This window comes from Phalacrocorax carbo, chromosome 8 (assembly GCF_963921805.1).
Source record: "Phalacrocorax carbo chromosome 8, bPhaCar2.1, whole genome shotgun sequence".
Taxonomy (NCBI): Eukaryota; Metazoa; Chordata; class Aves; order Suliformes; family Phalacrocoracidae; genus Phalacrocorax; species Phalacrocorax carbo.
The window spans coordinates 12,849,213-12,876,079 of NC_087520.1; the positions used below are offsets into that span (position 1 = coordinate 12,849,213).

At 45.6% G+C, this 26,867-nt stretch overlaps 1 protein-coding gene across 1 annotated transcript in view; it reads left to right on the plus strand.

Moving 5' to 3' along the window:
- Positions 1–25,128, plus strand: part of NRG2 (neuregulin 2) — a 63,737-nt gene extending 38,609 nt beyond the window's left edge. Inside the window, exons 5-10 of the mRNA XM_064458154.1 lie at positions 1,659–1,735; positions 17,608–17,710; positions 18,604–18,727; positions 19,959–20,086; positions 22,684–22,908; positions 24,322–25,128. Coding sequence (XP_064314224.1) covers positions 1,659–1,735; positions 17,608–17,710; positions 18,604–18,727; positions 19,959–20,086; positions 22,684–22,908; positions 24,322–24,979 — 1,315 coding nt within the window. The 3' untranslated portion in view covers positions 24,980–25,128. The remainder of the gene's footprint in view (positions 1–1,658; positions 1,736–17,607; positions 17,711–18,603; positions 18,728–19,958; positions 20,087–22,683; positions 22,909–24,321) is intronic.
- The last annotated feature ends 1,739 nt before the right edge of the window (positions 25,129–26,867 follow it).

Consider the following 26,867-nt stretch of genomic DNA (forward strand, 5'->3'; position numbering starts at 1 on the left):
TGGAGTTGCATATCTGTAACGTGCCATCTAAACATAAATCTGTCAAGAACAAAGGCTGCCATAGCCCTTGAGCAACAGTACAGAACTAATCTGCCAACAAGCTTTGGAACTACAAAGATTTGGTCCTATTAAACATCAAAGCTGTCCCTTTCTCATCCACTTTGCTGTGTCTACAGACTGGCATCAGGCGTTAGTGTACCTTTGGGAGGCACAGAAGGGTCAGATCTGCTCTGCCCATATGGGGCTCGCAGTGAGCACATGAGACCTGGACCTGGACCCAGACCTGCCTCGCTCCTCCCCACCATATGTGCAGGTTGGGACCAGTAGTCTGACACTGTGCTGAGGCTGCTGTAGCTGCTTGCTGTCCTTTGCAGTGGACTGGCAGGGAGCTAAGCCACTGGCCTCAGACTTGGGGCTCCGGTCCACACCTTTTTCCTGAGGTGTCTTTCAGTCCCTTCTTTGTTGACCAGCTGGGGTCTGCCAAACGCAGAGGGGAAGTGTTATCTTGTGGGTGGCAGATGAGGGCAAGGAAGGTCTGACGTGTAGGATGTGCAGAACCTGCTGCCCCCAGGAAGTTGGAAATCAGATGTTAAGATGCTAGCTATAATGATAAAACCCTCTTAAGCGCAGAGGAGTGAGAGGTCAGTTGGAGAGGGAGTGAGTGAGTTGTGGAACAGGCAGGTAAGAGCTGGGACTTCAAGAAAGCTAGGGATAACTTTAAGGGCTATCCAAGAAGGCCAGAAGAAAAGATATGAAGTGAAGAAGAGAGATTAGTGCCTGGGATAGAAGCATTTGACCACCCACAGCTGAGCTCCCATTGCTTCCCAGATTTACCCACAGCTGCACCGGGTCACAACACCGTGAGTGATTCAGCAGCTCCTGCTGCACCCCTGCCCACATCCCTGTGCTCCCCAAACCTGGCTCAGCCTGGGAGCTGCACTGGGGAGCTTACTCATGAGCTGGTGTACATGCCTGGCGGCCCTTTTCTGCAGGGCGCCATCCCTGCCACTGCAGCACGATGCTAATGTATAACTGGTCTGGGATGTGCCCATAAGCTGGCACATCCCAGCCCATCACGTAACATTGGTCAGAATAGCCTGAGAGAGCAGTTGAGCAGCATGTGAGACCTGTTTGGTTGAGCTTTCTTCTCTGTCCCTTCCTCTCTGTAACACAGAGACTCTGCACATGCTTTCTCTCTAACCACAAAGTAACCCCTTTCTCTGGAACATCCTGTGGGTACTTCTGGGGTAATAACAGGAAAATGCTTGCTGTTCACAACGCTCGCTGTCGCTTGAGCAGCTGCTCACCGCTTTGTGGTGTCTCTTGCCAGTCTCGTCTAGATAGCAGTTCCAAAGAGAGTCTCTGAAAGTAGCATCCAGCCCATCTCAATCTTCCTGCCAGCTGGTGCTGCTAGCAGGTGAGAAGAAAGGAGGCAGGCAGAGGAGGAAAGAAGGGGTTTGGCTGGCTGCTTGAAGACCCAGGCCAAAATAGAGCTGGATTGCTGATGTTGCAGGTGCCAGGTTAAAGCAAAGCAAAGAGTAAATATGCACGTAAAGCCTTTATTTTTTCCATTCATCACAATGCACTTTTTATTTCTGACCTTAGCCTCAAGAATGGTGCCAGACATGTTCTGTGATTTCTCCCCTTTTCCCCTCCAGATGTCCAAACGGATTCTTCGGACAGAGATGTTTGGAGAAACTGCCTTTGCGATTGTACATGCCAGATCCTAAGCAAAGTATGTTTGAAGACAAAAAATGCACCACACTACTTAAAAACTCCCGGGCACAGCGGTGGATGTAGAGTGGTCTAGTCAGGGATGGCTCTTGGTGTCAGCTTTGGGCTAGGGCTTAGGGATGCAGGTAAGGGTGAAGGCTGAAAGCAGACAGATAGGAGTCATGGAAGGGATCAAAAGGGGCCTCAGTTCAGTCTGTTTGGGTGTCATTTTGCTATCTTGTTTCTCTCTTTCTGGTTTTCTTTCTTCCGGTAGGTGTCCAATCGAATTCACAGGAGACCGGTGTCAGCATTTCGCAATGGTCAGCTTCTCCAGTATGTCTCTTTCTACTTCTTTCTTTCCCTGGTTATTGTAGCTCTGTGTCATGTCCTTAAAGCAGGTTCTTCTGTTCTCCAAGAGCCCTTTTCCTGTCTTGTGCGCTCCCAGCTCTGCTTGGCCATAAGAGGAGCTGTGATCGTGTCCAAGAGGAGAACTGGGGCTCTTGTTATCTCCCCATTTGTTAGAATGGGTTCTGCTTTCATTTCTGATTGAACTTAATGTTGCTTGCTCTTTTCATGCAAAATGCAAATAAGGCACAAGGTTATGTGGTGTGCTGTGTGAGAACAGTCTGTGTGATAAGCTGTATCTGCTAGCATTACTGTCTCAAGATGTACTATGTTGTGCAGTGCAAGAGATGTACATTTTCCCATGACTCTTGTGAGGGGTTGTGTGAGTCCCTCTGTACCAACTGAGGAAATCACAGCGAGGGCTGTAATGAAATTTCCTCTGAGGTGAGGCTGCATTTATGTTTTCAGAAGCTAAACCAAACATCAGTTGCTATTCAGGAGAGATGGTTGGAAGCTGGCTCAGAGTCAGATCCTGGAGCACACCCAGAGGGCTGGATGGGCACACATGCATATCTGGAACCCAGAGGTCTCCTTGGTGGCTGCCACTGTCTCAGGGCTTCCCAGTGCCATGCAGGATACAGGCTAAATCTGCTGACTGGGCAGCCATATATCCATATATCTCCATATATCTCCCAGACACAGAGATGTTCCTGTCTCTCCTAAGGGGGTTGGACAGCCTTACATATGAGGTTGTGGCTAACTACAGTGGGTGTAAATACCCTAGAGCCCTTGCACTTAGTGCTTCCCAGTTTCTGATTTCCAGTTCCTAAAGGCTCGAGGCCTCCAGAGATGCCTCACTTATAGACATCATTAGCTAGTTCTGTTCAAGGCAGATGATTTTTCTGCATCCATATTCCAACGGTGTCCCAGCATCAGTGGGCTCCTGGTCTGGGTAAGGACTGGCCTGAAAGGAGGCACAGTTACAGCACATGAAGTCAGCCACAGTGACCCTCTGTGTGACCCATCCTGCCTCCAGGCTGGCTGTTTGGCCCACCACAAATGGTGGTTTTAAAAAAAGGCTTTTTAAAAAGAGCCACAAAATAGGCTTTAATTAGTGGGAACCAGAGGAGAAATGCCTCTCCATGATGACTCCTTGACTGCCAGTACTCCCTCTCCCTCTGCTCTGTAAGAAATCCTGCAGTCCTTATCCTGAACTGGCAATAGCAGGAGTCTCATTAGCACATGCTAATATCTGGCAAGTGCTCGCATTAGACTCCCTTCTGCACCTATACAGACAAGATGCAAATGGGCTTTGTGAGGCCCTCCGGACAGCTTGATGCTTTTACATTGCCTTTTGTTCCAAATTGGCTTCCCAAGTTGAAACCTCCATTGATTTATTCTTTCAGACTAAAACATGCAAGTAAGCTCTTTTTAAAATGACAAAACAAAATGTTCTGGTTTGATCTTTAACCTGATGCAAAAGGGTTTCCTTTCCACTTTTAAATTCATGGTGTCGGGGACCCCAGCTGCAGACAGCAGTGGGATGCTCACCCCACGAAGCTGATTTGTAGCATGTTTCATGAAGTGGTGCACAACGGGCTTAAACATTATTGTAACCATGCTGCAAAACAAAAACAGGGATGAAAATGAGTTTTGTGTCAGGAAAATGCCTTTTTAGAACATTAATGGTAAGAGTAAATAGTGTGGTTTTTTACCCAGCCTGCAGAATCCAGCTTTTTATGGGAATTAAATTTGTTTAAATTTTATTCATGTGTTAGAGCAACAACACCAACTTTAAAACTGACACATGTACATTTCCATACTTAATTTCCATACTACATTACCTTTAACCACAAAATAGTAAGGTAAAAAAAGTTTAACGATCCAGGTTACCTGTCTGAATTTGGATAAAAGTCATCTAAGACAATACGTGTTTATTGCTGTTATCACTTTCAGGACACAGCATATACGTAGCAGCAACACTGCAGAAAAGCATGCACTGAAGATGCTGTTCTTTTGAAGAGGAAAGACATTTCACTTGAGTCTGGACTGTGAAATGCTTACTTTCTACTTTAATTAATAATTAGGGCACAGTAGAAGTTGCTGTTGCTCTATAATTTGCTCAGTGCTTCATCTCATATGGATTCTGACAGGTCAAAAGCTGAAACAGATTAAATGAGGTTCAGGCATTTCTACTGGAAATAAAATAGCTCAGTCCTGATTCATGCTTTGAGAACTTTGCCAGCACTTGACAGACACTTAAATAGCAAATAATGACACCTACACTGGTGTTTTTTTAAATGCATTTGGGGTATTTTAGGTTTTCAGGCCTAGATTCTTTAACATAAATATTAAATATTGCAATATTATTTTTACTAGGTAAATCCCAGGGCTGAGTGATAGTCTCTGCAAAGTGAACTAAATTTAAGATGCTGTTATGAAAAGATACTTTGCTGAATTTGGGCCAGAGATGGAGATGGTGCAGGATACCAGCATCATGCGAGATATTATGTATCTTCCTTCTGGGAGCAGCTTCCTATCTCACCAGTTCAAACCCTTATTCAGATTTCCCTCAGGTAAAACTCCCTATGTGCTCTAGGAGTTCAGGCTATCTTTGTCTATTTGATGGGTAGCTCTGGAGGTTTGTTTTTCTCTGATTATTCGAAATTCACTGCAATTATGAAGATGAAAATCAGATATATTTAGATAGGTTTTCTCGCATGTGATGTTTCTCTATGTTGCTGTTAAAACCATATGACCAAGTACCTACTGCCAGACATTCTGCCAGACAACCTACTGCTTGAAAATGAAGAGGAGATGTTAAAGATGGAGCTTTTTAATATGTTGTGCTCACACTGTTGCTATTTTCTAACAGATTGGTACAGAGGAACTCACTAGGAATTGTATTATTGGGCTAGCTCAGAGACCTCCCAGTCTGTCCTGGCTCAGCCCTTATTTGGTTGAATAGGATTTGCTTTTGGTAGGAATTTGCAACAGCAGAATTCAAGCAAGTATATCAGTGGTTGGTTCCTATCTGCTTATAAGGAGTTTACATTTTATTTTGCTTGCATTGTAATGCAAATGTAATAGGAAATGTGTTGAGATACCGGAGAAAAAAAGGTGAAGCATGCTGAAACAGCTACTTATCTGAGAAAATGGATGCATAGTGCAAACAGACAACATTGCTCTGGCCCAGCAAGGTGCCACTGTGTCAGCTCTCTAAGCCTGCCTTTACGCTAAGCCTGCATTAGTCTAAGCCACCCTGATGGTCTGTTTTCTAGCAAGGCTCATACCATAAGGAGATCTAAGGCAGCACGTTTATTTGGCGCAGCAGTGGCTAGGTATGTGTAGGCAGATGGCTACTGTCTGTCAGATGGACAATGGCCTGCTAAGTGGCAGCAATACAAATGAGAGCCTTTGAGACATTGATGTGTAGTAATCCCACATCCAGTAAGTATGGGCAAAATCTCACAGGGAAACTTAAAAGTTTTATCCTGTTTACCATAGGTCAGTTTTAGGACAGTCTGACAGATGGCTTTCCTACTTTCATCAAAACAGAAAACCTACCAGAAGGAAGGAAGGAAGGAAGGAGAGATGTCAGAGCAAACAGCTGCAAGTTCACTGACTTTAAAATAGTTGAAAGGTACATATCTGAGAAGAAAAAGATGTCCTGACTTAAGATATGCTACTTAATCCTGTTTAGATGACGTTTGTCTGTATGAAATGTCACTGGTCTCAGTCTCTGGGCATGCTCCTCCATCCATGCATAAGGAATTGACTGATGGATCAAGGTTAGAAGATCATGTTGTCTAGGCTTTAAGTAACCTGTAAGAGGAAAGCCTTACAGAGGCTGTACGATTTAACTGAGGGACATAAAAGAAACATTTAAAGCAGTTATAATTTAGACTGAAGCAGAATTAATGGCAGTGAACAGAGGGGACAGTGATTGTCTGCAATTACTATATAAAATGGAGTAATGCCCTGGTAGATGAGAATACAAAGAAATACTTCCGTGGGTGATAAGTCATTAAATAATCTTACTAAAATGTTTTTCACATCAAGGTCTTCATTTTTCTTTGTCTCCATACAATTATAGTTGCAGATATAATTTTTATATATATATATATATACACACTTCATTGTACATATCATGGTAACATCATATTGTCTGCTAGTTTCAGGAGTTAGATCTTGCAGTTATGATATTACTCCGATGAAACCATAGGTGTTGGAGAGATCCTAACTCTCCAACCTAAAGCAGGAATCCTCCCTGACCCTGGCAACAAGGAATGCAATAACCAGCTGTACTGGCAGTCTGAGTTCACGTCATGAACTCATCTTCTGACCCCTGTTCTCTCTGCCCCCCCCTTTGCAGCAAGTGCAGCTAGACTCTCATTATTTTTTCAGTGATCTTTTAGATTTTTGTTTTAGAGGTCTGAGTCCAAATTCATACCCCACGCTTCCTTCGTAGTCACTGCAGAGGGTTTGGCACCCAAGGGTGAGCATTTGGCTGATTGAACTCTAGTGCTGCCATCCAGATTAGTACAAACTCATAGGTTTTGCTGTCAAATGTCTCTCCCAGAACCCTGGTACAGGTAGCTGCAGTCATAGATCACAGGTGTCTTTGTCTGGCTGTCCATGCACTAGTGAGAAATGATGTTTAACAGATATTGATCCACAGCCTGGATGAATCCATAGTATTAATACCCAGGGACCATTTTGCCTTTGCAGTCAGTTCTTCATCTCTGCTGGCACACGTGGGTGAAAAGTTCAGCAATATCACAAAAGAGTCCAGATGTCTTTCTAATATGCAAGCGTCTAGTGGGTACTGGAGGCTCACCCAGCTGACAGCTGTCTCTTGGGTCCAGCTTCATAGGCACAACTATGTCTTGTAGTTCTTTCCAGAAGACAGAAGCATGCCCGAAATCATCCTTCCTTTTAAGAAACTTTTTTTCTAAAGCTGTGTTGGCACCTGTATTTCATAGCTGCCTGTTCTACAACAGATCAAGACCTAGCTCAATCCTCTCTATTCTACAAGAAACTTTTCAGGTCTTTGTAAAGCCCTGCTGGAAATTTGCTAATAAATTGCCAGGCTTTGGGTTGACTGTTTGTAAATGTTTTGTAAAACACATTGGCAGCTATTTCACTCCTGGTGGGGCTGAGATACTGAAAGTTAAACATCATGAGCAACGACGTTTTTACCTTGCTTGCCTGCACATTTGGATTTTTTCCACTTGCAATTTATGGAACAATTTAGAAATTTGGGATGAAATTTTATGTTTGTGCTTGTCTCTTGTCTGTGGAATCTGAAATTTCATCTTAACTTTGCTATTTATTCATCTCCCAAAATAATTGTCACTGATCTGGAGGACAAATGTCATACCATTCATCTTCTTGTATAGTGAAACATTTTCATTTTCTACTTCATGACCTAATTAAAGTTGAAGTCTGTAGCCTGCCTGTAAACATCCTGGAATAGAACTGACATTCATATACAATGTAATCTAACATACTCTCCATTTTTACCTCATATTTCATTCTTGGTTTCTTTACAAACTGAATTTTAGTTCATAGTTGGAGTCTTTCCACTGGTCTGCTTTGGAAGCACAGAGCAGAATTTTCCATTGGGAGAGCAGGCTTTCTCTTCAACTTTGGGATCCCCTAAAAGTCTGTTATTCAGATATCAAATCCCTTTTTTTGAAAGGGAGAAAGACAGTTACTCTTGTTGCATGGTACTCAGTGTAGTCATCTGGAAACATGGAAGAGAAGAGCTTCAGCTGAGAAATCAGTGTCTTGCAGTCAATGACTATCTGGTTAATTCTGCTTGCAGTGGACACTGATATGAAAGCGTATCCTGAGTTCCCAGCTTGTTATGTCTCCTAGGACTGCCTAACTGTAGCCATCACAAGTTTAGTGTGATGGGTCTGGCTCCTGATCAATTTGCTGTGTGACAGGACATTTCCCTTGCATTGGCATTACAGATTCCTTCCAACCACAGATGACGAGCACGGGTATTTCCAAGATGAAAACCACCATCTGTTCTTGAACATCCACTGCACCATCACTGGGTGTGATTGTGTAATGATCTCAGCAGCATGATTCCTGCTCTATCATAACACATTTCCTGTAGATCAGATGTCTGTGTCTATCCCTTCAGTTGTTCATTCCAGGGAAATTGCTTTCATAGAACCTCTCCAGCCAGAAAAGCATACACTGTTTCTACTTGCAGTGTCTGTATCAGGCTCTCTGGGCTGGAAACAGAATCACATGTTCCCACAGTGGCACACAAACTGGCTCCAACACTGCTGACTAAACCATAATGGAAGCAGAGCACTGTAGGTTTATTGGGTGAGAAGCTTTTTATTTTTCTGAGGGATGGTCTCATTCAGTCTGAAGTCACCAGGCTGCAGCCAGAGGACTGTTAGTCATCACCCTGACATGTAAAAGTGACCTGGCATGTGGTTTTTGGACACTCACTTCTCACGCTAAGGTGAAGTGTGCCCATGGCAGAGGGATAAATGTGCCACTTCAAGCTCTTCTGGGAAGGTCTATATTTGAATTTCAGCTTCTCTGTTCTTCACTTCACTTCACTTCACTTCACTTCACTTCACTTCACTTCACTTCACTTCACTTCACTTCACTTCACTTCACTTCACTTCACTTCTTCAGCAGTAGTGTCCTACCTGTTGATTGCGATATGAAAATGATAAGCAGAAGACTACTTTTTTTTAACCTACCTTTCTGTTTCCTCCACCTCTTACTCATCTGAACCCTAAAACAATATTTAGCAGCATTTTAAATTCCACGAATGTTCTGCAGCTTCCTTTCAATGACATGGTAACTGCTGACCACTTACTTACAGGGCGATGACTATGTTGGGGTGTGGCTGGGTAATTACAGGGTGTTTGTGGTTTATCATAACAGGGTTATTCCTCTCCCCTGGACAGCAGTTCAGGTTATCCTTTGGGATCTCCTAAGGTTAATTGCATGCTAATCGACAGCAGCTTGCTAATACTCTATGTTACGTATCTGGACTTTTGAGGCCTACCAAATTATTTTTATTGATACACTACTGGACAAGCTAAGCGCCTGTGCAGTTTATGGAAAGTTTGCAAACTTTCTGTACTTGGAGATCCCATGTATTTCCCAGCCCTTAACGCAAGCAGTGTCCTCTGTCCCCAGTATCACGGGACTGCCTTGCATTGCTCCCTGTAACCCCTGGGAGAAGCCTGGACGAGGGTGCTGCAAGTATTACTCGTCAGTACAATTTATTATCAGTAGTCTGTCTTGCTGGTCCTCAGATGTTAATTCTCCACTTTGTTTCATGCCTTGGAGCATGCTCTGTGATCCAGATAGCCCTCTGGGGGACCAAGCGTGTTTAGGGGGAGTAATGCGTGCAGTAACTAAACATCTTAACAACGTTCTTGGGCAACCTGAAGTCTATGTAAGCACAGGCCCGGTTTTCACAGCTGTTTGCTAAGGTTTTTATCCCTCTTAAACATCCTATAAGTCTACCATTCAGTGAGAGCCATCTTGTCTTGAGGATATTTTAGATTAAATGTTTCTGTCTGATCATCTTTTAAAATACACTGTAGAGAAAAACAGTCACAAAATCACTGTGGATCAAGTAAGTGTAGGACTTTTTCTTCTGTCTGATGATAAGAAAAAAATCCACCACAAAATTTGTGACAGTGGGTCCACAGAGTACCCACCCTACTGGTAGCACCTAAATCCAACTGAAATTTTTCTTTCAGTCCACTTCAGCTGAAAGTCAACCTCTGGGGGACTTGAGCGTAAGGTCCATATATCACATGACTGTTCAGCAAGCCCAGCTTTAAACAGCTGAGTGGTACCAATATGGGTGATGAGATCCAACCAGAATCCCACACAGATGTGCTGCAGCTGAGATGAAGAGTGTGAAAATGAAACATTTTTGTCACCTCTCTCATATTTTTTCCCTTTGTCCCTTCCTCAACTCTCCCATGCCTGCTGCCTTTCTCTGTTGGACAGCTTTCTGTCATACATACAGTAGTTAGGTATTTGAACATTTCCAAACTACTGATCCAGTCTCCTTTCAGATCAACACAGAAGAGCCTAGCTTAGCTTTTAGGTACAAGAAATGTAAATACGGCAAAGTAATGCATTAAAGAGGCCAGCAGATACTGTTTCCTTAGTACTGATGGCTGCATTAGGAAGAATGGGTTCTATCTTAAGTCCAACATTTTCAGAAACATTCAGCAGGCACATTTGAAAAGAGATTTTCCAAAAAACATGTCCTCACTTCAAATCGTTTCGGGAGTCTCACAGCAGTTCAGGGTGCTCAGCCCTAGCTCCTTGCCATGACCAGCGAGCTTGTGTGGGGTTCAGACAGAAGGTTGATGATGTGAGAAAAATAACATGCCCATTTTCTCAGCCTAGTGCTACCACCTCAGTGTTGTCTCACTGTAATTTATTTGCATGGTAGCCTTTGGGTATATTGTTTCCAATGGAGCTTGTCCCATGGGATTTGGAGAGCATTGCTGCACTCTGTTAGCACTCCTGACATGTATCAGTTTGTCTCTACAGACGGGATTCATGCATTTAATAATTTTAGCTATCCCAAAGGCTCCCCCTGCCACAAGCCTGGGATACAATACACCTCCCCACTGCAACCACCTCTATCGGCATGGAGTGAATCACCATCTGGAGGAGCTGGAGGACTTATGTGGACTTCATGCTTCTGTGTGGTTAATGGCCACAGAGGGGACTGTTGCCCAAAGGTTTCTGGGCATCCCAAGCAGCCAAGTCTGTCAGACTGCCAGTCTAACTGGGAGGGTGAGTAAAATGTAGGTTGAGTGAACTGTTGCAGGGAACAGTGCAGGTGCTACACATCATGCTGAGCGTCTTCTCCACCTAGCAGCAAATATAACCCAAAGCTTTTCCTGATCAATCTCTTAAAAAAAGCAAAGGAGACATCTTTCAAACATGGTGCATGGTCAGAAATATCTTTTGCTCCAAACCAAAATAAATTGTTGTCTGTATAAGAATTTTTGATTTCTCAAATATGTTTGCTACCAAGTGGTATATTGTTGATATAAAATAGGCATTACATGGTAATAGACTTACATGGTAAGCCATGTTTGTGAAGATGATACCCCTCTGCTGAATACAGAATGATTACACGTTGAAGCAATGTTTTTCCCAGGGCTGGAGTCATCTCATTAGTCTCTGGATTGTACCATGTTGAATAATTTTGAACAGCGTCAAACCCTGAAAATCTCAGCCTTCTCTTGAAATGTCTCCTCCTTCACTGTCCCAGCACAGGAGGTATTACCTGCCCAGGCTGGAAGGAACTCCTGTGCAGGGGAAGGGGAGAGTAGCTCCCAATTCGATGTGTTCAGTTATGGGTGATACAGAAGCAATGCCAGTAGCCTGAAATGATGATAGAGAAGTGTTGAGTAGCTGTGGATGTTGGATACACGAGCATAGGCTGGGGTAAGGCTTCCTCTATCTGCAAGGCTACTGGTGGGTTTGTAGGCATAGGCAGGCACATACGTTCCAGCTGCTGCATGGTTGCATGGTTTCTCTCCTGCTCAGGGAACCTGTATCTAAGAACCAATGAGCCAGATGGCTGTATCTGCTCCATGGGGTTGGGGAGCCAAAAGAAACTGCAGTTCTGACGTGAGAGGGACAGCAGGAAGGCTAAAGTTCCTCAGGTCCTGCCCACCACCTCTGTTTGCACAGGCATATTTGAGTTTGCAAAAAGAGAAAAAATGTTTTGAACTGCATCCATTTGTAGCTGTAGATGTTGCAATAAATCATGAAACAGGGAGGAAATGTATAGGCAGTATGCAGCTATCAAATGGATCAGCAGCTTAGATATATAGATGAAATGTAATGTATCTCTACACGCATTTGTCATAGTGTCGGATGAAACAGTGTGTGTAATGGTAGCACGCCTTAGGAAAAGGTCAAGGCTAGATGTGATAACCAAGAGGTTTGGGATGAATGTATTCTGTCCAGTTCTCTGCTGCCCACCACATTGTGTCCATGTCACTGCAACTTGTACAAAACAACTGTGAAATGCATGGTAGAATTTGCCCTTCCTTTTGCACAAATGTGAGATGTGAAGCAGAGAGCAGCCAGGTTTTGTGACCTTTAAATTATACAAAACTTCAAAAAACCCAATCCCACCCAAATCCCGCCCCCCCCCCCCCCCCCCAAAAAAAAAAGCCCCAAACATCGGCATTGATTTGAAGAGAAGAACCTGCTTTAGAAAAACGTGTTTACATGTTCCATAATGATTTGTGCTGATTTCCCCCCGCCTAAAGTTTGAAGAGCATTGCATAAGAAAGCCAATACTTTTGTGCAGCAAAAGGCAGTTCCTATGGAAAATATAGTAAATAAATCTGGATATCTCCAAGCTGCAAATAATCTTGTGTGTATGGTGATTGGGAACAGCAGAGCTTATATACAATGATAAGTATGGAGAACTTTAATGTTTATGTAAGAAAAACTGTCTTTAGGTGAGGCCTGTACCAGGAAAATTACTAAAATCCAGGATAGTTGTTTTGGATAACTGCATTGTTGATTCATTAGGTAAACTACTTTGCTTAGCACTATCTCTGCAAGAAGAACTGTAATCTTACTTGTAATGAATATGAATCTGAAAGTAGATGCCCCAATTTGAGCTTTTTTCAGCATGCTTATTTATAAAACAATGCAGAACCACAGCAGAAGTGAAATTTGGAAGATCACAGACTTGAGGGAAACCTTCAGTGCAATTTGTGCTTTTAGATCTGCAAGGGATCAGTGGTTCAACTGCAGATCCGTACCGCCAAGAACAGTGCTCGCACAACTGATGCGCCGTCAGGTGATTTACAGGCAATGCTGCCAGATGACGCTCTGCATCTGAGACCTGTCTTGAGGTTGCGGGTAGCAGAATCGTGCTGACAGGCCTCAGGGCCCTGTACAAGTGCCCACACATCTGTCTGCCCAGCGCTTTTCTTTGGTGCACAGGCCTCCAGGCAGAGAGGGGCATGTGAAACCATGCAGGACATATTTTGCCTGTAGAAAATGAATGAATGGTTTTTACCAGGTTCATGCAGTGGCAATGTGTTTGGACCTGTCAGGAGTCATTTCAGAACAAGCGTATCCCCCCCCCCTCCCCCCCCCACCTAAACTGTGAATTCCATATCAGGTACTAACAAACATGGCTCATCTCAAAAGAATTCATAATTAACTACAAGAATTCATAATTAACTTCCACTGCAATTTGTTTGGGTCTTTCTTTACATAAGATATAAGTTCTGGTGGGAATCTGAAATGCTCTGAAGCATACACTGTCTTCTGTGTAACTGCTGCTGAGCCTACAGAAAAGCTAACCTGCTGTAACTGCACAGTGTGTGTGTTTGTATATTAGAGATCTCTGACAGACCTGTTTTTCTTTTTCTCTTTCTCTTCCTTGTCTTCTTTCTGCATTGGCAGAGCATCTTGGATTTGAATTAAAGGGTATGGAACAACCATTCATTTATTAATCAGAAGCCATTAAGAGCTGCCCACATTATATTTATGGCTTTAATGGGATGATTAAAAAATCAGCTGTTCTGTTCTCTTCCCTGGCACCAAGATAGATGTTTGGATTGAAAAAAAACCAAACCAAAACAAAGAAAAACAGAAAAACGAAATGTAAACCTATGAAAATGCATGTGTATTTTTAGCAGCACTTTTTTCTTTGTTTCAAGCAGCAGCCTGGTGTGTGTGGCGTGACTGGGTTGTTACAATTGCCATGTCTCCTCATTCAACGTGCTTTTGTGTATTTAACTGAAAATCTGGAGTTTGTGTCCATCCAAAAGGCTGCCAGCAGGCACCACTTGGGAACGGGCAGGCATTCCAGGAACTGGAAGGCAAGGTTTAGGAAGATCAGGGCTTTTATAGAAATTGCCATCCTAGACACACTAACGTCCAGTGGATCCTATGAAGGGTCAGAACAAGCTTTGCTGTTCCTCCTCCCAGAGATTAGCAGCTTATTTTGGTTCTTGACCAGCAGGAAATGGTTCCAAGAAAGGTGTCATGAGACAAGTTAGTTTAGAAAACAGTGAACCGGGGGAAGTCAGTAGTCTCCCATGAGAGCGGAGGGTGTAAAGCTGAGCATCATGGTAGCAAGCTGAAGTTTGGAAAAACACTGCAGTAACTTAAATGGTTTTCAAAATATCCCCTTTGGGCAATTACGTGGTCCTGCCCAGTTCCTCATAATCACATTATTTTTCTTCCTCAGTCCGTTTTTAGAAATATATCAAGTATCCCTTGAGTAGGCACCTGGGAAATCAAATGCTTGAGGCTAGGTTTCCCCTGAGTGTACAGGCCAGCTACAGGGAGGGCTTGGCCAGATGTGAGCAGAGAGATTTACCTTTGTCAGTTTAAAAAAATTGACCTGGCAATGTCAGCCAGAGCAGTCATTCACATGAAGACACTTCAATTCCATTTGCTAGAGGTATAGGGACACCAATCTTTCAGTTCTGGATCCTAAATTGTCTCCCTGAGGTGGAAGGACATGCACTAGCTGAAGCTGGAGAAACTAATCTCCTCTGGTTTTTGTATGCCTGATCCACCGGGATTGGTGTGTATCCCCCAGCAGTTCTTCCCTGCTGCAGAAAATGTGTGCATTTTGAGTTCAGGTGCTTCAGAGAAAGTGGTGCTGCTAATGCTAATACACTTAAATAAACTTTAAAATCGAGGATTTTTGACATCCCTTTTTTGTTGATCTTGTGTCCTTTTCCTCATCCATTCTCAATGTCATCGCAGAACCACACACATCCTGTTCCCAGCCTGCAGTCGTCTCTTCTCTGTCATTCGTCTTTCACTTTCATGCGTTGCTGTGACACCCATGGCTGGACTGTGATTCTGTCGGCATTATGTGGCACCACATGGTTTGTTCATAGTGTTTGCTGCTGTAGAGTGACGATGCTGCTGATGAAGACGTGGTGTTTGTAGAGCATAGAGAACAAATGGACAAGTCCTGCTCCAGGATCTTACCTTCTCAAATACAAAATCGTAGCGTGCATTCTCTTATTTTCTTTCTGTCACTATTGAGATGGTTTTGTGCAACATGACGATACTGTGTTACTGAGCATCAACTTTAATGAGATGTTAGGAGCCAAGTTAAATTACTATCAGCAGGTCATTTAATTTTTAGTTTTGCAGCAGTGACACACAGCCTCACACTTCAGTGCTTCACATAGCAGAGCTGTCAGCTCAAGACAGAGAGGCTAAATCTGTATTTCTGATTAACCTAAACATTCCCCATGCAGTTCAGGTGAAGGTTGAGGACAGTCAGACATGCCAGTGTCAGGGTCCCATACTGACATGATCACCAGAACAGAGGCTGTGATTTGACCCTTGGGCAAAAAATTTTGTCATGTAGGTAATACCTATTACCTACAGGTAATAGGAAACACCATAGTTTTGATGGCTTCACACTCTTTTTTTCCCTTGTCCATGAGTCAAAGGGAACAATTTATGCTTGAAAAAAAATATTTGTAGCAAAAAACATAGCTGGTGAAAAATCTTTGAAAAAATTGGCTGGCTGGCTGGGTCTATGGTGAAAACTGACCTGCCCTTGTACAAGGAACCACCTGGTTCCTTGTAGTAAAACACAAGGCGTATAAGGCCAGCTAGCACCCAAAGCCTGAGGAGGTGCAACCAGCTGGTGAAGCTGCTGCAGCTCAGTAACTTTCAGCCCAAGTGAGACCCATGACCTGTCGTTCCTGGTCAACACCACAGTGGAGATGGAGTCTGGGAGAGTCTCAGCTGCCTGATTTTCTAGTGATGGTGGGACATTGCCTTCCTGGGAACTCCACCAGTGCCCTGAGCAATTCATGAAGCCAAAGGCCAGGGTGCAAACCAAATGGATGGAAATCTATTTCTTTAAACTGTGGCTTTGCAGCACAGGCATGAAGCAAGCTCTACTGATTATGTTTTGCATCTTCATGCCAGGGCTGTCTTTCTCAGCCCTTGTTGAGCAAATCTTTCTTCATTCCCATTTTGAGAGTTAGAAAGAGATAAGCATTTTTCCTAGCACTTTTTTTTCTTCCAAAAATTGTTTTTTCCTTCCTGAAATAGCAAGCTGAAATTGGCCTAAATATTCAGTTATCTGGAATGTTTCACTGCTTCCCACTTGGATTTTTTTTTTTTTTTTTTGCTAAAGTCTAGTTCCAGGGGTTTCTCAGACCAGACTTGTTTGTCTTCTGGTTTTGTATTTCATTGTCTGGTAACACTAGGGATATCATATAGTCCATTCAAGGTATTTAGTGTGGCATGGTGAACCATGCTGAGCATAGCAACCATGGCATGAGTTTTATTGCCTAACCTATATGAAAAAAATATTTCAATGAATATTAAAGAAGGCACAAACCCCAACAGCTTTAACATTAACACATATTATGGGGGCACAAGGACATTGTTCATAGGTACTGAACTAAAATGCTCATGGCAGCTGTGCACTGAATCCTTCTCTCAGTCATCCAGCTGGAGACCAAATTGCCTCTGCTGATCTCAGTGGAGATTTCTGGATGTCACCGAGAAGACCATCTGCTCTGGTGTAGCCACAGAGGAAGAGGTGTCCTTGCTGTGCAATTGCTGCCTAGGTGTAGTTCAGTTACACTGCAAGCAACTTCCTAGCATTTCCTTGGAGCTTTGATTAATGTGAATGAATTACCTCACTTCCAGCATGGTCTGGGTTTTGATGCAAGTGACTTATTTTTCTGGTTTGAAGGGTGGCCCATGACAAATGGTGATATTTGAGAGAAGCAGCAGCATGCTGCTTGGATTTTGTGTGTGAATATGAGTTACCTGGTGCAATGGAATTAATCGCTTCCTAGGGTTTCATTAAAAATCCATAACTGTAATTTGTTACTGTATTTTAATTACTCCACTCCCTTTTCTTTGTCTAATGTGCTATCACTTTTCCATCCTCATTCTGCTTTTTGACTGTTTTAGGATGTCACTTTCAGCACCTACATGCTTTGGGGCCTGTTGCTCGGTGGTTTCTAGCATACCACTTGAGCTCCAGGGCATGCAGCCGCTGCAAGAAAAAGGCATTCTGAGTCCGTCAGAGCAGAGAGCCTGTGATGAGAGTATCACAGGGCATGCGTGTACGTGGTGAGTGGGGGATGCTTGGGGACTTCCTTGGTAGGCTAGTAAGTTACCAGGAAGGGGGGACCTGCTGGAAGGGAGAGGAGAGTCATGGGGCTTTTTGAGATTAGTCACCAAGTTATGCTGCAGGAAAAGAAGAGAAAGCAAGAAGCATGTTTGAACACAGTGAACTACTGAGCAAGAGAGGGCAGAGGTGCAGAGACACCAAAGGATTGAAAGTCTCTTGAGGGGTGAGTAAGGTTGGGCCAGCTGGTTTCAGGTTTGGGGCAGCTATTAGAGATGGACAGTGGATTGGTTGGAGCTCTGACCGAGCCCTGTTCTCCATCTTACCCACATGCAGTGCTGGTTCCTGTGCAGTCAGACACATCCCCAGTGCTGGAGCCCATTTGTAACTGGTTTCTTTCTCTCCATTTGCAGAAGCGGAAGAGCTTTACCAGAAGAGAGTTTTAACCATCACAGGAATTTGTGTTGCCTTGCTTGTGGTGGGCATCGTCTGTGTGGTAGCTTACTGTAAAACCAAGTGAGTATGGATGGTTAACAGACAATATCTGGCCAGAGGTTACTGAGTCATAGCGTTCATGCTTTCATGCTTTTCGCCCAAATGCTATTTTAAGGAGATGCTGTGCTGCGGTATTCCCAGGAAGGTCTCATGAAGGAGGCCAGTGAAGCTATCTACCAGGCTGTGCCTGAGCAGGATGTTTTCCTGCGACCATTTGCTTATCCCCTGAATCAGCATCATTTTGCCCAGCCAGGTGGTGCTGTGGTACTGGGAAAAGCTGGCCCCCAAGCCATCAGCTCATCTCCTGACAGCAGAAGCACATTGGTTGTTGTGCAGGAGCTGTGGGCTCAGCTGTGTACATGTCAGGGTCTTTCAGAGCAATCCTGATGGAACAAGAGGCCTCTTTTATAGCCAGCCTCCCCTGCCTGGACCGCACCTCACCTCAGTTCAGAGTGAGGACACAGTGGGTCTTGTAGAGTGGATCCCCTGCCAGGGGCACAGGTAGGCTTTGCCACATTGTGCTTAATGCAGGACAGGTCAAGTACCTTGCACCAGGGCCAAGCCAGGACCTGCTTCCCCTTTTCCTTCTCCCTGCTTTTCTCCTCTGCTCCCAGCACCATGATGCCCCTGGCTCCACTGCATTGTGCTGGGCCTTGTCTTGCAAAAGGGGACCCTGGACCCAGCTTCCCAAATTGACCATAGTGAGAAATGTTCACTTTTTTTTTGAAAAAGCAGAAGGTGGCAGTTATTGAATGCCTTGTTTCTTCCTGTTTTCAGCTTTCCACAAACACCATTGAAACATCAAGCGGGTCTGAGACTTGCCTTCTCTATCATCTGTCCCCCAGGTGTCTCTGGGGGCAGAGAACCCCATAAGATAAGTCTTCCTAATAGATTTTTTCCCTTCTGTTTTAAAGGAAACAAAGAAAACAAATGCATAATCATTTACGGCAGAATATGTGCCCTGCCCATCAGAACAGGAACCTTGCGAACGGGCCAAGTCATCCACATTTGGATCCTGAGGAAATCCAAATGGCTGATGTAAGACCTTTTGTCTCTGTCTCCCTGCATGTTACTGAGTGCCTATTTTCCACCAGGGATTTGATGTGGATGTGTATGCTTACATACCTGTGTGCATGTGCATGAGGAGCAAAACACTAACAAACTTGAAGATGAGATTCTGCATAGAAACATTTCCAAAATCAATATCTGAAGCAAAATGTGATTTTACTTTGAAGCATAGAATGAGATTAGGGCACTTGGGACAGGCTTGTTTTGATGAATCAAGTATGATCTTGTTTCCCTCTGAGAGAGGTGTTCCTGATGTTTCCTGTTTATTGAGCTATCTCATCAAGTCCCACTTTGCAGCATGACAAATGCAATTGGTGCAGCAGTGGCTGGAGCCGCCAAGGTGACCATGTTGTGCTGAAGCGTATTGTGGTGATCTGGTCAACACCACCTTAGCCCACCTGCCTGTTAACCCACCAAGAGTTGCATCCTGGGCAAGGTGGGATGTTCTGGTGGGGTGCCAGTGTCACATCAATGAGAACAAGCTAAGGGAAGGGCATTTCAGCCGCTCTCATGACTTCAGTCGCATGAGATTCCCATCAAACTCTGTGAACTCAATAGGACCGTTGATGTGCTCAAGTGCCTTGCTGGACCAAAGCAGTGAAAGGGGTCAGAAAAGGGAGGGGGAAGGCAGAGCCAAACGAAAAGAAGTACTGATGGAAATTAGTGCAATGGATCAGTTACAAGCACTGAGGGAAAGGGAATTTCTAAGAACCACAGCCCTCTGGTCCCAAAGTACTGATTTCCCCAGAGGGCTTAGTGTCCTTGTGAAAAGCAGTGCTTCTTGTTACATGAAGGAATATCTCAGCATAAATATATGGTTTGCACCTGGTGTTTCTGTAGCACTTGTATCTCTGGCAGATCTGATGTGGTTGTCCTTTTGCTGGTACTGTCAGGTGTATAACCTTCTGTGAGCACAGATGTTTTCCTGCTCAGTAGCTGCACGTGGTACCACTACCCTCTGGGGAACCCTTTGGCTCTTCACATCCTTCTTCAGTCCCCATGCCATGGCCCTTTTCCAGTGTGCAAAGGGCAGGGGCAGAGAAGAGCCTCCAGCCTCCTTGGCTCTTTCTGTGGGGTGTGGAGCTGTGAGGTTCACTCAGTACTCATCTAATTTCACCAGAAATAATCAAGCCACCTGAATTTGGCTGTGGCACCCTTGGCAAGCTGGTGGTTGATCTGTGTGATTCTTCGTATTTTGCAGTATATTTCTAAGAATGTTTCTGTCACTGAGCATGTGATCCGAAGGGAAACAGAGACAACTTTTTCGGGAAGTCACTCCTGCTCCCCATCTCATCACTGCTCCACAGCCACTCCGACATCCAGCCAGAGGTGATGTATAACGTTTTCCCCTGAACTTTCTCCTGCTGTTTGCCTTAGGATGCTGTGAGATCCAAAGTCAGTAAAAAGTTTTCCATGTTGACAGTGTGGGCCTTTTCTGGCACAGCCAGTTAGTGAAAGGTGTAGAAAGGTGTGATCCTTGACCTGCAGTGAGGTGCCAGAAGGAACCTGCTGTGCTGACACAGCTGGAAACTAGGAGGAAATGAAGTTGTGCTTTCATGCTTTGCACAGACAGAAAAGGGGGGGGGGGATGTTGCATTTAGGAAACATTTTGCAAGTTCTGTTTGCAACCAGATTGGACACCTGCAATAATTCATTAAGCACACACAGCTTATTCATTTCATGCTTAATATATTTAGAATGTATCGCCTTGTGGAAGGCAACGTACACAAAGTATCGCAAAATGTTCTGGCCAGTTCCTCAAGTTAGGGTCTGACTTGGAAGTCCAGTTTTTCAGCAGAAAAAGCCACTCCTGAGCAATTTATCACAGTCTAGAAAGTTGTGTTAGAATCTCAGCCTCTGAGGTGGTGGCACCTCTTTCACTGGAAGTCTTTCTGAAGCTCTCAGGAAAACTGGAGCTAGCAGGAAAGTACCAATAATTCGTGCTAGACATAATGAGGCATAAATTTTTTTTACATCTCAAAGTAGCCACTGGGGGGAAGAGCAGCATGGCTTGGAAGCTGAAATTCACGGGTTTTGAGAGCATTTAAATTGCAGATGGAGATTCCCTATTTGTCCAGAAAAAGTCCTTCAAATGCTCTAGAGAAAATCCTGTGCTGAGATTGGATGTTCAGGTTCTTCCTCTTTCATAGCTCTTGTGCTTCTTCCAGTAAGCAATGGTGTTGCCCTAGGAGAGCACTTGCCTTTGAAAAGTGACTACAAGGTGCAGGGGAGCCATATCTACAGCCTGCCAATGACATATAGATCACATTGCATCAACTTTATAAAGCGAAAGTTACCCTGGCTTATTTACTTCATTAGCCTGACGTGTTTGTCTCCATTTGTCCAGGAAGCAATGAATCCTTTCAGCTAAGGCTCAAAGATGGCTCCTGACAGGTTTCTTCAGGGTTCAGGCATTCATCAAGGATGAGCAAGTACTCTCAGTGTACAATGCATCACATCAACTTTAGATATTGAACTTAAGTTTTCAGGTCAATTTCTCCCCAGACTCCTCTGACTAGACCTCCAACAAGTAGAGAGGGAGCTAAGAATGACTTGCTGGGCTGGAAGGGACTGCCTTTGCCCAGGGAAATCCTTCCCCTGGTGAGCTATATGGTGTGTTTTCCAGTTTTTTTTTTTAATTTGTATGCTGCAGCCCAACCCTGGCTAGGTGTGTGCAAGCTTGAGCCAGGCACACAGAGGCTCCTGTGCCCGCAGAGCTGCACCTTGCTGGCCTTCCATGCTCACTTCAAAGTCCTGGCACCCCGGGGCCATCCCTGGGAACCTCCTGAAGACACAAAGGTGTGTCTGGAGGGCAGCATTAACAAGACAGCTGTGGGGAGGCACTTACCTTGCATGGCCTCTGGTCCTGGCTACCTGACACCTAATCTTCCTGAGTCAAGTGCAATGAGCAGGTGTTTCTTAAAGTCATGCCAGAGGCAAAGTACTGGCATAATCGGGCTCCATTTTACTTGATCAGCACCTCTAATGAGGACACCATTTGAAGTTATAAATGAGTGTGGTGGTTGCAGCCGAGCATGTGCCTGGAGCTATCAATAATTAAAAAGTTCTTGGGAAGTCTTAATGAGGCCTGCTCTTCTCTGCAAACCTGCACCCAAAAATCCTCTGCCAGCACAGCTCCATCTGGTGCAGTTTGGGAGTTCAGAGGTGTTGCTGTAATAGATCACATATTTCTGCTATGGAGATGGGTCAGCCTGGTGGCCATGGAACAGGTGTGCCCCCAGTGCGTGCATGGCCCCATGCATCCCCAGTGAGTCACTGCAGGTTGTCTTCTTTGCACCAAGACTAGGGCAGGTGGAGTTCCAAGTGCTCAGCAAGGTCTAGTCGATGTATCATAGTTTTTGTCTAGCACCTAGAAAATGTTTTGCTGCCAAAATCTTTTATAAATCAGTGGAAACTGAACATCTAGATCTACCTTTGGTATGTTGTTCTCTGCTGATGATAAAGGAATTTTGAGTGGGGTTTTTTTCTGGCTTCTTTCTGGTAGCATTGCTGAAGGGGCTGTCATCTGGCAATGCAGATGGCACATCTGAAGATCCTTTGCGGACTTGCCTTGGCACAGCCAGTCTGTTGCTCCACACCCAGAATGCTTTGCAAGCGCAAAGCAGAATTACCCTGGCCTCCCTCCAGAGGCTGTCCTGCCCTGTCCCTGGCCGTCAGGAGGTTGTGTGATAAATACCTGGTATTCACTGGCTTGCCTTTCTTTACCCTCTAATCATATCTCCAAGAAGTAGCAAAGAAAGGCAAATCAAAGGAAATTGCGCTTCCCTGGCCAGATGTATCCCAGCAAGATAGAGGAAAGGGATGCCAGTGCAGAGCAGAGAGTGAGCTGTGCCTGCATGCAGTTCTTTGGAGAAGACCTTGGTGGGGATTCCTTGCTCACTGTCCATATGGGGTTTCGTCCACAGACATGAAAGCCACACCTGGAGCTTGGAGCGGACGGAGAGCCTGACTTCAGATTCCCAGTCCGGGATAATGCTGTCCTCAGTGGGAACCAGTAAATGCAACAGTCCTGCATGTGTGGAGGCACGGGCTCGCCGTGGGGCTGCCTTCTGCATCGAGGACTCGCGGAGGCCCACGACACAGTATCGTGACTCAGTGGATTCTCTGCGGGACTCACCACACAGTGAGAGGTCAGACCCCACTGCGTGGTGCCACCTGGGCACAACAGAGACAAGCCGTGCCCTCTGTGCCGGATGTAAAAATGTTTGCCTCTGCCCAGCCCTTGAGCAGCAGTCCCGTGGTAGCACTGGATAAACTCCAGCACTGGTCCTACCAGAGGAAGCCACTAACCCGGGAGGCCACTCTGGTAGGGGCAGCAGCAAGCACTGCACCCTGCTTATCTGGTGGTAACACAGGTTTGGAGCACTGGGATGAGAGGAGAGGAAAATACCTGGCTGCGATGGGCAACTGGTGACGAAAAACTGGCTGAGAGCACACCCTGGGCAGCCTGGCAGGCTGGCAGCTCAAGCAGGGTCTGGCCCCAGGTGTATGGGGAAAAGATGTGCGTCCTCAGCATAATCCTGAATGGCCTGGTGAGCAGAGGTGCTGTATGTTGGCACAGCCTTGAGACAGGACACTATATGATGCAGCCTTCTGGGGAACATAACTACAGAGCTGAGACACCATCAGCCAGTGAGAGGCAGCAACAGTCATCTTCTGGGGTCTCATGCCTCATGGTACAGAAGCACATCTCCACCCTTGCTCCATCCCTTTGTGGGTAGCCATGGGGGGCCCTGGGTGGCCATGTGGCCACTTTCAGGCAGTTACCCTTCAAGGCAGTGGACTTGTCCGTGGGGCAGAGGGGTCAGCCTGTCCATTCAGGCAGACTGACCCAGCTCATACAGATGTCTCATACTTCACAAGACATGCAGGTAAAAAGGCACCGGACAAGCCAGGCAGCCTGGGCAGCCTGAAATGAGCAGAGACACCAATTGGCATTACTGAGAAGAAGTGAAATCTGCTCCTTAGAAAGAGGTTATGCCAAAGGAAGGGCTTTTTGGAGAGGGGCTAGATCAGACCTGAGTTGCCACACTGATGTCACTAGAGTGGATGAAAGCAATAGATGCCTTTTTGAGACACAGATTTTTGCTGAGGCAGAGGAAACAATACCCAGGCTTTTCCCATCTGTGGCCTGAGCATGGGGAGGGAATTTCGGGGACATTCCTCAGAGACAAGCCTGGTAGCTCCAGAGAAAGCAGCTGGCTGGTAGACGAGAGGCAGGGAAGTCTTGACTCAGCATGCTGGGAGATGCTGCAAGGTTTGCAGCAATGCAAGATGGGAATTGCACACCAAGTCCCTTGGGCGAGGCAGCCCTGGGATGCATGGTGCATGGTGCCCAAGGGCTCACTGAAGCCACCAGCTCATCCTCCCTCGGCACAGTGGCGCAAGGTCTCTCCGCTTGGTTCCCCAGGAGAAGCCCAGCTCCAGGACCAGGTGCACTGGAGGCCTCATGTGTCCCTACACCCGATGTTCAATAGGGCGCGGGCACAGCTGGAAGCTTTTGGGGTTGTTCAGTGTCCAAACACAGGTGTTGCTTCTTTCAGGTACGTGTCAGCCCTGACCACACCAGCACGCCTGTCACCGGTCGACTTCCACTACTCGATGGCCGCGCAGGTGCCCACCTTCGAGATCACCTCTCCCAACTCGGCACATGCTGTCTCCCTGCCGCCGGCGGCCCCCATCAGCTTTCGTGTGGAGGAACAGCAGCCCCTCCTGCGGCGGTACCAGCTCCCCTTCCAGGACATGCAGAGGTACGACAGCTACTACCAAAGGAAGACCTACCTAAATGACAGCATGGGGAGCCTGCCCTCCAGCCCCTTCCGCATCACGGAGGATGACGAGTACGAGACGACACAGGAGTACGTCACAGCGCTAGAGCAGCCAAAGAAAACAGCCAGCAGCAACAGGCGGTGGAAAAAATCCAAACTGAATGGGCACGTCCCTCACAGAGCCAGAGCTGTTCGGGACTCCTTCTCCTTGAGCAGCGCTTCTTACAGTGAGTCTGACGAGGAGCTGGTGGCTGAGAGCACCCCCTTCCTAAGCACTCAGAACAATGAGGCGGCGCACACAGAGTCGCCCCCGCTCCACCGGCCAGGTGACAGCCGGACTCACTACTCCTGCAGCAGACACAGTGCTCATGGAGAGAGCGGGCGCAGCAGCCTGGTGCACACGACACCCAAACCGGACCCAGATCCTCTCTAGGCGCCTCCCAGACTCACGCACCCGCAGACATAACCCACATGGAGGAGGCCAAGGAGGGAGACGAGACAAAACAAAAATAAATATTTTTATTTTATATAAAAGAGGGAAAAAATATAACAAATAAAATGTTTTATTTTCATTTTAGCAAAGTTGTCTTATAATGGCTAACAGCAATGACTTTTTTATAGGGAATCTCTATTTATATGTAATGTCTTGATTTACAGCTTCCGAGAAAAAAAAAGTAAAAAAAGAAAAAAAAGAAGAAAAGAAAACAAACAATAAAGTTAAAAAAAAAAGTGGGCCAATTTTTGACTACTTTAAAATAGAAAACAAAACTATCATGGTGCCTTTTGCTGTATGCTAGTGCTGGGATTCATGCCGAGGATTCTGTTTCAGTAGCATTTTTAAGATCATATGATCATAGATTTTTGTTTGGGAGACAACCTGTCACAAGGGCGCTCTTTTGTTGGAAGAAAACAGCCTCGCCACGTTGCCCCGTACCCTGCTATTAATGATCTTATTCTTTAAGGTATCATTTAAACACACATCAAGGACATGAGTGGGAGCATTTCCATTATCATGTCTAACGGGGATCTGTCTTGCCCTGTAAATTACTTGTATTTTTGCTTAAATCAGGAGTAAAAGAAACCCAACAGCCCCATACCGAAATGCAGAAATAATGGTTATTTTGCAACATAGGTAGGAAGAGAAAATGAAATTGTGCAGCAGCAGCATCCCTTACAATATAGCTCTCAACCTTTGGCCATTTTACGTGGGGGTCTGAAGTTGGGTTGGCACAGGTTTGCAGTCAAACAAGGCAGGCACCTGTATGAACGTGGTGGAATAATGCCCTGTTACATGCAGTTGAATCCAGTTCACTGCAGCCAGCCCTGGCAGGCAGATGGCACTGCACGGTGGTCCCAACAGGGTGGCCTCCATTCAGCTGCGGTGCCTGGTGGCTGTATTGCCATATGGGTGCCGTGCTGGCCACAGTGTCCCCTTGACTGAGCAGTGTAGCCGTGGTGTGGCATTGGCCATGGCTCCACATGCCATGGTGCTGTAGGGCTGCCAGGCCTGTGGCGTCCTGTGTGCCATGCATGGCTGCGGTTCAGGCGGTGCCAGGGGGACACCCGGACGGTGGTCCTGTGGCACAGCACGGCCGTGGCTCACCCTGGATGCCATGCCAGGCAGCTGATGGCTGTGCTGGCCTGGGGTTTGGCAGGAGCCCGAGCACTTCTGGCCCCACTTGTCGCCCCTGCATTGGCTGGGAAGGGCCCTGCATGGGGCAGCCCAGCGAGCGGATTCTTCTGTACCACCATGCCATATATTGTAAAGACAGTTGTTCCCATCACATCTTGCCATTGATGATCAACGTCGTGTTTCTGAACTCGGAGCAGCTCTGGCCATTGGCTCTGTGGCGCAAAGAGACAGTCCTGCGTGTCTAGGTGGCAGAGCATCACTCGTGGAAGTGCCCCTCTCTCCTCAGTTCTCTGCAGCAAACCTGTTTACATTGTAGCCTGACTTTTCTTTTTATATTTTTACTTCTGCATGTCCTTTGCATTTCAGATACTGTAGATTGGATGCATGGTGAAGCTGTGACTGAGAAGATAATACAACAATTGACAGTGTATTTCATTTAACTTTTAGCAATAAAGTAACTAAACCCTCTATTCCTCACCCATGATGGGGTCAGATAGAAAACTCTGCTGATTTGTCATAAGATGATTGTCAAAGTTTGCTCTGGATTGTCTGAATGTCAGAACTCTCGACTGTTTAACACTTGAACATTTTTTATATTATAAATAAAATAAGAAAGAACAAATTGTGGGCTGCATTAATCTCAGATGATTTGGGAGGCAAATGGGGAGCTGTGACAGGTACCATACAC